This window comes from Dipteris shenzhenensis, chromosome 10 (genome assembly GCF_047967505.1).
Source record: "Dipteris shenzhenensis isolate YYH24624 ecotype China chromosome 10, Dip_SZ_1.0, whole genome shotgun sequence".
Taxonomy (NCBI): Eukaryota; Viridiplantae; Streptophyta; class Polypodiopsida; order Gleicheniales; family Dipteridaceae; genus Dipteris; species Dipteris shenzhenensis.
This window is the reverse complement of record NC_141605.1, coordinates 1,716,858-1,730,767: the sequence shown is the minus strand read 5'-3', so window position 1 is coordinate 1,730,767 and position 13,910 is coordinate 1,716,858. Positions and strand designations below refer to the sequence as shown.

At 43.9% G+C, this 13,910-nt stretch overlaps 1 protein-coding gene across 2 annotated transcripts in view; it reads left to right on the top strand.

Moving 5' to 3' along the window:
- LOC147897249 (alpha/beta-Hydrolases superfamily protein) overlaps positions 1-13,910 on the top strand; it is a 74,845-nt gene that overhangs the window by 42,506 nt on the left and 18,429 nt on the right. For both annotated transcript variants that reach the window (XM_087380236.1, XM_087380235.1), the window contains exons 7-9: positions 6,812-6,895; positions 6,979-7,077; positions 7,254-7,352. In XM_087380236.1, coding sequence (XP_087236362.1) covers positions 6,812-6,895; positions 6,979-7,077; positions 7,254-7,352 — 282 coding nt within the window. The remainder of the gene's footprint in view (positions 1-6,811; positions 6,896-6,978; positions 7,078-7,253; positions 7,353-13,910) is intronic.

Below are 13,910 nucleotides of genomic sequence, written 5' to 3'. Positions count from 1 at the left end.
CCACTTGCCAAGCTATATATGATGCCATAGAGAATTTATGGGTCATTATGAAATCCTATGATGTTCTTTAAAAGCTCTAGATCAATGGACCTTAGTAACATGGAATAGATGGAGCTCTTAAGCTATTGCAATGAGACCAAGATACTCTCTCTAAAAAACATAATCTTCTTGTGAAGTTATGATTTATTTCTTACGTCTTGTAGCATATCTAATTTTTGCAAAAGCTACTTGTCAATGAATTCCCATTAAGCTTGTACCACTAGGCATTTGTATTGCCAATTACAGCAAACTAAAACATAATCTTCTTGTGAAGTTATGATTTATTTCTTACGTTTTGTAGCATATCTAATTTTTGCAAAAGCTACTTGTCAATGAAATCCCATTAAGCTTGTACCACTAGGCATTTGTATTGCCAATTACAGCAAACTTCTCAATTTCGATTCTCACATGAAAGCCTAATGCTAAAATTTGTTAAGTCCTTGAATGTTGAAAGTAACTGTTGGAATATGGAAGCAAGAACTAGAGCTAGAAACTTGAAATGAAATAATAAGACTGAAAGACTAGAAATACCTTGAGAAGAGTGTAGACAAGACACAAGCTAGACTGATAGATTACAATGATGTGACCCATTGAATATATGGGCCAAAGTACAAGACATAAAGCAAGAGTGCTTATGGGATAATTGTAGAAGTGCCACATGGCACACACTCAAGACATAAAGACTAGACTTAGACTTAGACAAATGTAGACTAGGAAATAGTACACTTAGTGTGCACTTATCTCCAACACCCTCCTTAAGTGGACACTAGGAGTAAGATAGAAAGACAAGACTAGAAGACAGACATAAAGACTGATAGACTGAGAGACAAGATAGAAGACATGACAGACAACAGATCCTGAGACACCCCTCCTCAAGTGATATCCTCATATGGGTCCACAAGGGTAGGGACAAGATGGATCTAAACCACAGTCAGATTGATAGACAAATAGACAGACAGACAAGACTAGATAGACAGAAGACTGACTGTAGACAAATAGAAAGACCAAGACACTAGAACCCCTTGACCTACATCATCGGTGGTCAAGGTGGTAGACAAGACATAAAAGTAATCAGAAAGCCCACTTCTCATCATGTGAGGAAGGAACAACAGGATCAGCTGATGGAGATGTTGCAGCAACATGGGCTGAGGTAGATGCAGGAGCTGATGTAGAGGTTTTGGAGTAGCAGTCCCTCTCCCGGTGATTATCACGGCCACAAATGGTGCATGGATGAGCCTTGAAACAGTCCTTCTCCACATGATTAGTTTTGCCACAATGGGTGCAAGGCTTTCTTACCTTAGAACTTCCTTTCTTTGCTAAAAATGCAGTGTTAGTTACCTTGCGTTGTTGAGTTTTTTCTTCCTCTTGGAGAGCATTGATGATACCCTCAAGAGAAGGATTATTATGATACTTGAAGGTAGTGACAAGAGTAGCATAGGAGTCAGGTAAGCTTTTGAGAAGCACAGCAATAGCAATATCTTCGGAGGTGGGAGACTTGACTAACGCAAGCTGAACCATAAGATTGCGAAGATAATTGACATGAGAGGCTATAGTAGCTCCTTCCTGCATATGTAGATCAAAGAATGAGATCATAAGTGCAATCTTAGAGTTTTTAGATCGGGCCCCAAAAAGAGTGTCCAAAGTGATCCATGCTTGAGGAGCAGACTGTATGTCGGAGATGTGATGAATGTAATCATCTCCAAGACCGAGCAATATGATAGCATAGGCTTTGTCATTCTTGGCAGCGACAACTTGCTCAGATGGACCTTCGGGAGCATCACGGTGAACAATGTCCCAAAGGCCTTCTTTCATAAAATGGCAAGTATGAAAGTTGGACCCATTGAATTTGTCGATAGATATGAGAGAATGAGAGGAAGATGCCATGTGGGAAGGTCTTACCTCTTGCTAGGATGCAAGGGCAGTGTCTATTCCCTTACAATATTGCAGAAAATAAATGGGAGGAAGAGATCCCAGAAGCCGGTTCTCTCACCACTTTGTCAGGGCCATAGCATATGACAGCCCATCGAAGCAGGAGGAACCAGCAAAAAAAGGAGAGACTGTTTAGCAAACTGAAAGAGGCAAAGTCTTAGTACCTTAATCCCGGGCAGAGATAGAGGTGAAAAAGGGATGCAGATCTTCGTGAAGATGGAGCTGGAGAAGTCAGCCTGTGCAGGTACGGATTCCGTACAGTCGTACGGACTGTACGGACTGCTGATGATGTACGGACGGCGAGCGAAGTACGGCTGACGTACGGATGACGTGCAGAATACGGGCGGCATACGGACGGCGGCGGTTAGCAGATACGACAACAGGTGCAGAGGTGACAGCAGATTTGCACAGATCTGTGGCTGAACTGCGCAGATCTGGCGCTCAGATCTAGCAGAAATGATGCGCAGATCTGGAGCGCAGATCTGGCGCAGATCTGGAGCAGAAACGCACAGATCTGTCGCGTAGATCTGGAGCGCAATGGCGGGGCAGAAAGAGGGGAAAATGTGAAGAGGGAGCGTAGATCTGGAGCGCAATGACGGGGCAGGAAGAGGAAATAAATGTGAAGAGGGAGAAATCTGAGAAGAGGGGCAGATCTGCAGCGGGAGAGAGAGATCTGAGAAAAGGTAGACTGAGGGGAGAGAAAAGGGAGAAGAGGGATCAACCTAGCTCTGATACCATGTTGGAATATGGAAGCAAGAACTAGAGCTAGAAACTTGAAATGAAATAATAAGACTGAAAGACTAGAAATACCTTGAGAAGAGTGTAGACAAGACACAAGCTAGACTGATAGATTACAATGATGTGACCCATTGAATATATGGGCCAAAGTACAAGACATAAAGCAAGAGTGCTTATGGGATAATTGTAGAAGTGCCACATGGCACACACTCAAGACATAAAGACTAGACTTAGACTTAGACAAATGTAGACTAGGAAATAGTACACTTAGTGTGCACTTATCTCCAACAGTAACATGGTGTGCTCCAATAATGAAAATGAATTTGTCAACTTTAAGAAAAGGAACATTTTCCAGTCTCTTAATTCAAACCTCTAATAAATACTATACCTAGTCACCTCCTTGATAAAAAAAGATACAGTACTATCATGTTATTGAAAAATCTGCAAAAATAAGCCTCATTAACTAAAATTTCCCCAAACAAAGTACCTTCTATCATATGCTTTGGGAAGAAAACAAAATATCAGCTATTGACCAAAAAACTGAATGAAGCTTCCATATTCTCATTGATAAAGGATTTTGCTAGTTTGTACAATTGAGAGCGCTAGTTGTTTGCACCTGTTTTTGGGCTACCTTAGGCAATGAGTTGGGACTCGCAAAAACATGCTCCAAGGCCATCATTTTCCTACTAGTGTCTCATAGGACTGGTCAAACCATGTATTATTTTTTGCATGCTTTGGATGACAAGGGACATTAGAGAATACATTATATGGTTGCTGGCAAGGTGATCGTGTGCATATGTAGTCTCAAGTGTCCCCCTCCCTGTCTTTCTCCCAAAAAAGTATTGTTTTACTTGTATAAGGAACTGTTGTGCTAGCTCTCCGGCGTTCTTGATTTGGATGTCAAGGCCATTGTTTTAGGATGGGATTTGCATACGGACAATGTCTTAACCTATTGGTTTACTTTCATTAGCGTAATTTTCCTTTCAGATTGTTGAAGTTCCAAATGAGTTGGAATGTTCTAATAGAAGTGAAAAAGACCGTGTATATAATGACAATGAAAGCCCTCTTGGTGCCATGTTCTTAGTGGCATACTAGGTTTTTAGAATAACCTGTTATTTTAAAGAATTATAGGTTTAAGCGAAGGGAGTAATGGACATGGGGACTTGTTCAATCCAATGTGCTCAAAGAAGGTAGAGCATCATGCATAATGCCATATCATTCCAAACCTAGAGGGTTCAAGTGCATTCCACAATCTCAATGTAAGATCACAATGTACATTGCTTGTACGTAGAATGTATGCAAGGTCACCGAGTATAGTTTGGACAATCTCTCACTGTTGTGAATATGGTAAGTGAATATTTCAAGTTCATAGTGTGTGCACCATGGCTTCTAGTGGGCGATACTAGATATGATCTCGTGTTGGAAAATGAAGTATTCATGTTATGACTGAAGTCATGACATGTATATCTATTTTTAAGGGGCCATAAGATGTGGCATGGCCCATTTCCCATGGAGAGAAGCCCATGTGGCACGAGTCCATTGCTCAGCCATGCCACGTGTCACATGGACATGCACTCACAACTTAACACACTCTCAATTAGATGACACCACATTTGTGGTTATCGTGTTTTAATGGACACCTTCTGCAAGAGGATTTGGAACCCTAGCTTTTTCAAGAAGTTTGAGGTGTCTTCTCCTTCACATATCCCTCCTCATGTTAGGGTTTTGCTTATATGGTTTAGTGTGTGTATGCAGCTGTGTGCGCACTTTTCATCCATAAGGAGAGCTTATAGCTAGTGTATGGCATCTCATTTTACAATAATTCAATTCTTTGTGTGTACATCTAATTCCTTTGTGTGTGGAAGTCACCTCCACCTAAACGAAGCAACTAAAGACAAACAAATTAAAGTGACATGATTTGAGAGAGGAGCATGCCTGTGCTAGCAGCAAACTGTAAGAGTTAGGGGGAGCATGGAACTTTTGACTCCTTTTAGAGGTAAAGGCTTAAGCTTATTTTGATTTAGTTGTGCTTTTAAGTTTCAATTTCAAAATGTAGCTTATCAGTTTGGTTGGGTGATATATTTCTACTTGATTGAAATTTGAAGTGCCCCTAGCAAGCACAACACAAATTATTCACCTTAGTTCATGTGACACAGCTAGGAGTTAGAGTGACTGAGACTATGCGCATCACTTGCTAAAGGATTCCAAATTATATGGAATCAGTTATTACATTTGGATGTTCAAGCTCAAGAACATTCTCGAAGCTAGAAACTTTGGGGTATTATTGAGGAGAAAAAAATGAGATAAAAGAAAAATGCATGAATGTTTGATGCCCGAGCCAATAGGCTTATATCCTTTTAGACTTGAGCGTTAGAGGTAGCATCATTCTGGGAAAAAATACAAATCACATATGAGGATGCAACATTGAAAGGCTTTAGTAATGAAGTGGCAGGTTATAATGAGAGAAGATTAAATTCCCAATCTAGTGAAGAGCTGCTAAACTTGCTGATAATCCGTAGTGAGAAGATACTAGATCAATAAGTAAGTAGATACTCCTCTCAATGGTCTACCTGATTTGTGGGAAAACATTGTCACCACACTCTCTTAAAGAGAGGCCCCACACTTGCTCAACATTATGGTTATTTGATAATTGACAAACCAAAAGACAAAATAGGAAAAATTGTAATTAGGATGACATGACTTTATTCGCTAAGTAGAATGCAATTACAAAACTCCCAATACTGTCCCTATTCTTAACAGTTGATAGTTCTAAAGGTCAGCATTATGACATCAAAGTTAATCATGAACATTAAAAATATTCTGCTTTGATTGTAGGGAGAAAAAGTTAAACATGGGTAAACAAGACTTTTCATTAAATGGAGATGACTTCATAAATAATTCAATGCATCAAAAAATAAATACTGAAAAACCTTATCAGTATTATGTTGAAGATTTGCGGTCTATTGACTCCTTACAAAAGTGGTTTTCACAGCTGTGAAGAAAACCACTAATGGTCATGTTGAGTTAGGAGGTCTGCTTCATCAGATAAAAGGTATTGGTAAAAATACAAATATAGACGGACAATAGGACAACATAATGTTGTATATGTTTTAATACTCAATAAAAACCTACTATCTGTACGTGCTAAAAGTCATAGCAAAGGTGTTTAGAAAGGAGGCTTGTATAAATTGACGACCTCTATACCAAACTTATAACCTATATTTCTCAACCTAATAGGAAGAAAGTCATGTGGCACCAAAAGATATTAACACCTGACCATGAAAGCATGGTCCTAATAAATATCAAAGGTTTTGTACGTGTTCTGTGTCATCTTTGGCAAGAGATCTCATCTTTGATCTGACTAACTCAGCAATCACTAAGAGCACTAAGAACACCTCAAAGCTGGGATTGTAATCAGACTATTTTTTCTGTACACGTGTTGTGATAACCCCCTTTACGCAATCACAGAACTAATCGTGCATTTGTGTTATCCGACGGCAAAGATCAAATGCACAGGTTTATCATGGGAAAACGTACTCATGGAAAGTTTTTAAGAGAGTCTCAAGGAAGAATAACATCCTTGAGTTGATACATTTGGACCTATATGGTTCAATGAATGTCAGGTCTAGGGTGCAAAATCTACTTTCTGTCATTATTAGTTGATTGCTTAAGGAAGACATGAAGGGGGAGAATGAAATTATACTAAGTAGAGGGAATCAAGGTGTCGACACCATACTGCATGTCATAGCAAATTTCACAAAAATTTTCATGGTTTATATTTCTCGATTCACAATGCATTAAAATATAGTGCTTTTTGGTTCAAACTGACTGAAAGAAATAATAGCTGTCCTACACGGCAATTCACTTCAAAACACTGCTGTTTACATCAATTATTGCATGCCATACATTACTAGGCAGGTCAAAACTGTAATTTGGTGGATTTTCACCAAGTTTCATGCATTGATGTGTAGCAATCCAAGGACCACATAAGCTTGCAAGACATGTGAAATTACAATGCAATTGGAAACTCTTGATCATAAGCTGCACGAATTCATTTGTTTGGTATATCGGTTTTTTCATGGCTCTTTTACTTTTGACCTTGTAGGTTTTTTATAGCTGCCCGCATTTTGGGAGCAAGCTTGCAGATATGCCATGGCGGTTCGGTCTGGTCTTTCGGCCTGCACCCTCAGTAAGTGGCTGCCCTTGTTTCTTTTCGTGCTTTCTGTCCCATTTTCTACTTTTCAAAGATGGGTTTCCCCCATGAATCTGCAGATAGGTGAACTTAGAAGTGGATCAGCAAGATTGGAGGAGCTCAACCAGTTCATTCGTACTCTTCACAAGGGCGGCCTACAAGTGCTTAGTTTTAGTGAGGTTCGTTATGGCACCTAGTTAGTATTGTCTTATTTCAAAATTGATTGCAGCTGAATTGTAGTGTTTGATTGTAATGCTTATGTATTCTAACGATTTCTTTCTTTGTATTTTTTGCTTTAGAAAATTCGCTGTTTTTTGCAGCACGTATGACAAGTAACTCCCTTATTCTTTTTCAGACAAAGGTTACACCTCTTGTAGAAGGATATGGAGGGTGGGCACTGCGCATGGAAGTTGTACCTATTGAGTCGGCATATCCAGGATTTGGGGACCTTGTGGTATGCTGTTCTGCTTGCACCTTCGGTTTTACGATGGGAATCAAGTACTTATTACTAAAAGACCAGTCCTTAGACCAGATGGTGTTTTCTGAAAAACTTAAGGTGCTGTTACCTTTTTGGATCGAGAGTTGTGCAAGGTTGCTGTAGGTCGTTTGGGTAAGGAAAGGTGAGTTTTGTTGTGTGTTTGACTGTAAGTAATAAGAAGGATTAATTCAAGCTTGGGCTAATTATACCCAGATGGGTGGTTGGGGTGCATTTTGGTGGTATAGCTTGGCTTACTTACAGAGAACTATGCTCAGTTGAAGATGAAGATCTTGAACTTCAGCTTTGGGCTGGTCCTACGCACCGTGACCTATGCCTAAGACCTCTGTAACTCTCCTGGTCAATCAAGATTCAGAAGAAAGTCTTCCTATCCATGGCCAATCTACCTTTCCCAATAAGCAACCAGATCATTATGTCATGGCTCCATCTAGAGACTGCCGCAAACTTGTTTTCCAGCCTCGACCATCTATTAGGCTTGTACGCCAGCCCTATCCAACTGCTTAGTGGCTTCTAACCCCTCACAGAGGCATAGCATCATATAGTCTCCTCCTTTCTTCAATTTGCAATCCCAAAGGCATCACATCTGCACAACAGTCTATGTTGAGGCTGGCTCTGAGATGCAAATGTAAAAGCCTCCAGCTTGTAATAACCACCTTGTGTAGTTTTGACATCTCATTGAGATTTTGGCTGTGGGAATTGTGAATCCTCATAGGGATCTGATGGAGGTCACCATGGATGATCAGGATGTTCTACCTGCACTGGTACTTTTTCGGTAGAGGTGGATTGAGGTAAAAAGTGGCTTTAGGCTGAAGGCAGGCTCATTTCTATGTAAGTGTGGGGCTGCCAATTAAAGCATTCTAAAGTTAGTGTGGCTTGCCAAGAAGAGCTTGGCTTGAGCAACAAGCTCATGCTCTTTATAAAGCAACGGAAGACTTAACATGTAGCAAAGGTGCCTAGAAGCCGGGCCAGCCCATTTACTCAATTGGCAGCCTGCTTGAAAATTGTGTTCATCCTCTTCCTCCTCTGTGATCTCCTAATGAAGGGGAAAAAGGGGCAATTTAGAGGACCTTCAGAGGCCTCTTAGGTGGGAAATGTGGATGGACTATATAAGTCCCCATCCACCCCTATTTGTACTCCTTTTGATGTGACATCTAATCCTATCTACTCCCACCTCCTCCCTCCTACGTGCTGCCGCCTACACTCTTCCCTCCCAATCTCCTTCTATCTCTCTCCCTTTCCTTCTCCCTTCTCTCCCAATCTCTCTCTTCCTCTCCCACTTCCCCCTTTCCACACTTCTCTCTCCTTCTCGCGCTGCCTATGCTTCTCGAGATGCAGGGGAGAGAGGCTGAGTTGTAGGGATCTTTGTACCACCAGTGGATGCACCCATTGTGGAAGGAAATTGCTCATACTGAGCAGCCTCATCACTATCATGCCATGTATCTCGAGGGGCTCGCTTGGGTGCCATGGTGGCTGTCCGGGAGAGAGAAGCTCAAATGCAGGCAAGGAAATGAAATGGACTTAAAGAAGTAGATGGCAAAACCCATCTGTAATGAGCACCTGATATAGCTTGTAGAACCACAAAAAAGGCCGATGAGGAAGATCGATGAAGAGGCATCAAAATGGAGTCAAAACAGCTCCAAACCGGGCTGTGAAAGGCCCCTAAAAAGAGGCTGAAAAGTTGACTCCTCTTTTTTTTTTTTTTTTTGGGTGGGGGGTTTCCCTTAAGTCACGCAGGACAACTAGTTAGTAGAGCACTAACCTAAGACCCCTAGGGATGTGAGTTAGACTAACCTAACCTAACCATCACTGAGCTTAACCCTGGTTGGTTTGACCTAGCCTAACCCAACTACCTAAACCTAACCCAAGCTAACTATCTTAACTAGACCTACTATAACCCACCCCAACTAACTAAACCTAACCAACCAGCTAACCTAATCCCAAACTAACCTAAGACTTAATAATTTCTAACCTAATGTTTGCAGGCAACGAAAATCACAGCGTGTGACGGATTTGCACAGGGGTGGCGAATTGGATGGCGGGCGCACGGAGATGATGGCGTGACGGATGAGCGACGAGGTGGGCGATCACGACGGCCGTGGCACAGATGAGTCATGAGGCATTCATGCACAGTCGCGATTATGAGGTGCGTTGCGGGTTGATTCGTCCTAAACGATGTTGGGGATGACATGTGCTTCATTTGCAGAGGCGACACAAGTAGGCGGGATGTGAAAGGCGATGCAAGGGGATGGAAGCTGGCGGGATGTGAGAGGCCACACAAGGGGAGCGATGCTCTTGGTGCAGTGTAGGCATGCGAGACGACGGGCGGCTGTTCTGGTCAAGGCCTTGGAGTGAGAGGCGCTGGCGCAAGTAAGGTAGGATTGCAGTCAGATAGGGCTGACGAGGAGCCAGAGACAATGGCGACATTGTTGGTAGAGGGGCGTAATCTATGGTCGTTGTCATAAGCTTCTCCGCTCCTGGTTTGCACAAGGTTGCTCAAGTTGATTCGGTTACAGCTGGTTGGAGAGCCAGTTGTATCTTGTTCAGCTGTGGAAGGTGTTGGAAAGGTCACCTCCCCATCTGTAAGCCCCCATATGAGGAGAGCATGGGGGAGGTAAACCAGGGGATATTGGGGCTGCCACATGGGCAACACATGAGCTGCCATGTGGGCAGCACACAGCAAAAGGTAGAGGCTGCCACATGGGCAGCACACAGGCTGCCATGTGGGCAGCTATCTAGAATGGGCGAACAAGAAGGGTACTTGGCAGATGGCGGAGGCTATGACCAGGTGTGAGGCCTGCAAAAGGCCCTGAATCTAGGGCAGTAGGGCCCTTGCCAGTGGCACAATGCCACGTGGCAGGTTGGCCCTGCAAATGGCCCTGAAGGGGCCTAGTTTTGTGAGCCCATGGGGAGGGCTGCTGGGTCAGCCAGTAGACCCCACAATGGGTCGGTTTTGAGCAGACTGGTCGGCCACTAAGGGGCTGCCAGTCGGTTAGTAACAAGGGGCCCTTGAGGGCCTATAAAAGGAGAGGCCTCGGGCCTCATTATACATCCAACATTCAGCAAGAGCAGGAGCAGACAGGAGCAGCCAGAAGCCACTCCCTTTGGCCTCACACTGGGGGTGAAGGAGAGTGGAAGGTGTGCTGCAGACTGAGTTCCCTAGAGGCTGGACCTTGGCTGCCTTCTAGGGCAGCAAGGTGCTGTGATCATTATCCTCTGGAGAAGCAAACCTACAGCAGACATGAGCAGCAGTTAGGGCATTCTTGGGCCTACTCCTAGGAGGTGAAGGAGACCTACAAAGAGCTGCAGACTGAGCTGGCAAGGTGCTGCCTACCTAGGCTGATCTATAGGCAGTAAGGTAGAGAGAAGAACACTCTGGACAGAGAGTCTACATACGCTCGAGGTGGAGCACACAGGCTCAGAGATCTAGAAGTGCTTGACATCTAGTAGGAGAACCTTTTGGTATTGTATCTTGTCCTACTTTGTGGACGGACGAAAATATAAAGAGTTGCTTCTATATTTGTCTCTGAGCATTGTCTATTTACTGGCTTGCACACCAAATGCACATTAAGTTAAGAAGTTTGTGATTCCACACCCCACGCCACACTGTGTGAGCTCCTGGGCAATTCTATCAGTCTTCCACTGTGCATACCCTCTGTTGGGTCATTTCTAACAGAAGGGTTCCTAATAGGCGTTGAGAATCGGTGGGAGGCCTTCCACTCGTCAAGTCCAGCGTGTGTTGCAACGCTATCAACTAGCATGGACTGAAAGGTGAGGATGAAGGGTGAAAGGGGAAGCAGAGATGCCAGAATCGGTGCTCTGATACCAATACAATGAAGGTGACAAGGGGGAGATTAGAGGCAAGACAGATACATGCAGGGGGGTTTTATGGCAGATGCCCGCTGTGCCTATCAGCATTAGTCTTCTGTAACGTTGCATGTACCTCAGCGTGGGGATTATTTGGACTTAGATGATGCATTTTCTGTGCGCAGATCACCTTCTTGCAAGATGTCAAGCCATCTTTTGGCTCACAGTTTTCTACATCTATGCAGGCTGAGCCATCTCTTTTGGGCCGACCTGTTGGTATGCATTCGTTTAGAGTTCCTTTCACCGCACCAGCGAGTATGCCTAGAGCTAGTTTTGGTTTATATGGCAGCCCACACCCTTGGGAGAGAGGCCAATCCTCTTCTCAGCCCTTTGGCATGCCATCATTTCAGAGAGATGCATTTGGCATGCACCTATCCCTCAGTCGGTGAGCACATACAACCAGACGCACCTAGTGTATCAGATGGCAACAGCTACTACGCAGCAAGGGGTTAGTGGTGGGCGGCAGGCCACTTTTGATGAGATGCTGGCAAATTCCTTGCGTTCATACAAGGCCCTACCTGAAGTCATCAAACTTGAGATGTCTTTCTCGATTATGTAAACCTCAAGCGTGATGATGCCCGCACTTTTGGAGGCTACACACACAGGAATTATGCAGCCAAGGATGTCAAGGACAATCTCACAGTGCGTAAGTGCAAAGGGGACTAATGAGCTGAAGGAGTGGCTCACAAAGTTGGAAGATTATTTTCGCTTCTACCCAAAGCAGGATGAGGACCGTATAATCTTTGCGGGTTTGCACATGCAAGACTATGCACATACTTGGTGGCAGTATATGAGGGATTCACCTCAAAGGCCAACCACATGGAGGGGATTTAAAGAAATGATGGTTACTACCTTCATATCCCCTCTCCCCACTCATCTTGGATCAGTACTTGGCTGAATTCTATGCATTGTCGCAGACTGGTAGACTTTCCTTGTTTGTACAAGACGTATCTGAGAAAGGGAAGTTGTTGCTTCTATCCAAGCAGATGTGAAGGCATGTAACCCTCAAAGAATTGAGTGTGCAGCCCAATTGGCAGAGGTATTTGAGCCTAAATATGCCAGCAAGTATAAGATGGCAGCGGGCAGCGCATATGGGAATGCAAATGAGGCTGAGAGGAAGCCTAAGGTGATTGATTGGCATGATAGGAAGTCAGCAGCAGCTCCATTTCCGTGGTTTCCCACTGTTACAGGCAGCAAGATGCCGTATGCTAAGCCATACAGGTCATCTGATGCTAAGCCAAGTGTTGGTAATGAAAAATCAGAATTTAAACAACACACTAGGGCAATTAGACAGCAGAAAGTGGGCAAGTGGACTCCTAAGCATCGGGAAGTTTGCAAAATGTGTAACAGTGGTACTACAAAACTCAGCATGATTATTTGAGATATCGGATGATGAGGAGTTATGGATGCTTTTGAGACCTTGGATGCCACTCATGATGATTTAGAGGGTGCACATGACGTGGAAGAAGCTCTAGATATTGGAGCCACGAAGGGGTTGATTTTCCCTTTGATCCCGGTGGTGCTATTGAACATAATATGGATGGTAAATACAATCCAATAACACTCAGCCTTTCATGTGGAGCATCAGGTTGCTATGCCTTTTCATGCACGAGAGGATGCAAGTGGAAATGCTCACTACACGAGACTGCTCTTCACGCCTTCCCCCACACCACCCGCTCCACCCGTCCACCATCTCTTGGGACCTTACCCTACAATAGCTGGTACGATGATGAGTGTAAGGCTTTACGCCGTTAGCTCAGATTCGAAACAAAAAACAACCTTCTGAGCGAATCAGTGATGCTACGTGAGTATCACCGTCTGGTATGCAGGAAGAAACTTCACTTCGTGCATCAAAACGAGAAGGAGCTACTGAACATTCTGTTCAGTAACAACTCTAAGGAATTTTGGCGGAGATTTCTAGAGGGACGGTCCCCCCCACCACTCATTGACACTCAAGTGTGGTATGATTATGCACTCACGCTCTATGATATCCCAAATCAGCCAGCCCCTAACCTATCACATATGCCATGCCCCACATCCTGCACCCTCTTCACTAGGGGGGGGTAAAGGATGCCGTAATGAAACTTCATAATGGCTGAGCGAAGGATCATGAGGGACTATGCACTGAGTTCATTGCATATGGGATTAACCTCCTAGCCCCGATCTTAGCCAAGCTATTTAACGAAGTCGTTTGCTTGGGGTTTCCACGCACTTGGACCATCAACACTATCTCACCCATCCATAAGGGAGGGGATCCCATGAACCCAGAGAACTACAGGACCATCATGATTGGACATGTCATGCCCAAGATTTATGCATCAATACTTGATTCTGAGGTCAGCAGATTTGCGGAGTGTCAAGGACTCAGAGCAGCGGGACAGGCTGGTTTCAGGCGGGATCATGGGACCATGGACCACATTCTCGCGCTCAATGTATCATCGAGGAGGCGAGGGCATGGAGGCAGAGGGTTTATTGTTGCTTTGTGGACTTCCGCAAAGCATTTGACACCGTTCCGAGAGCCCGTCTCTTACGACACCTATAGGATCTCGGTTACGACCAGGAGATCATTTGGGCTGTCATGGCACTTTATGAGCGAGTTTCAAGCAGAGTCCAAACAAGATCTGGATGGACAGACGAGATCATGAGCACTAT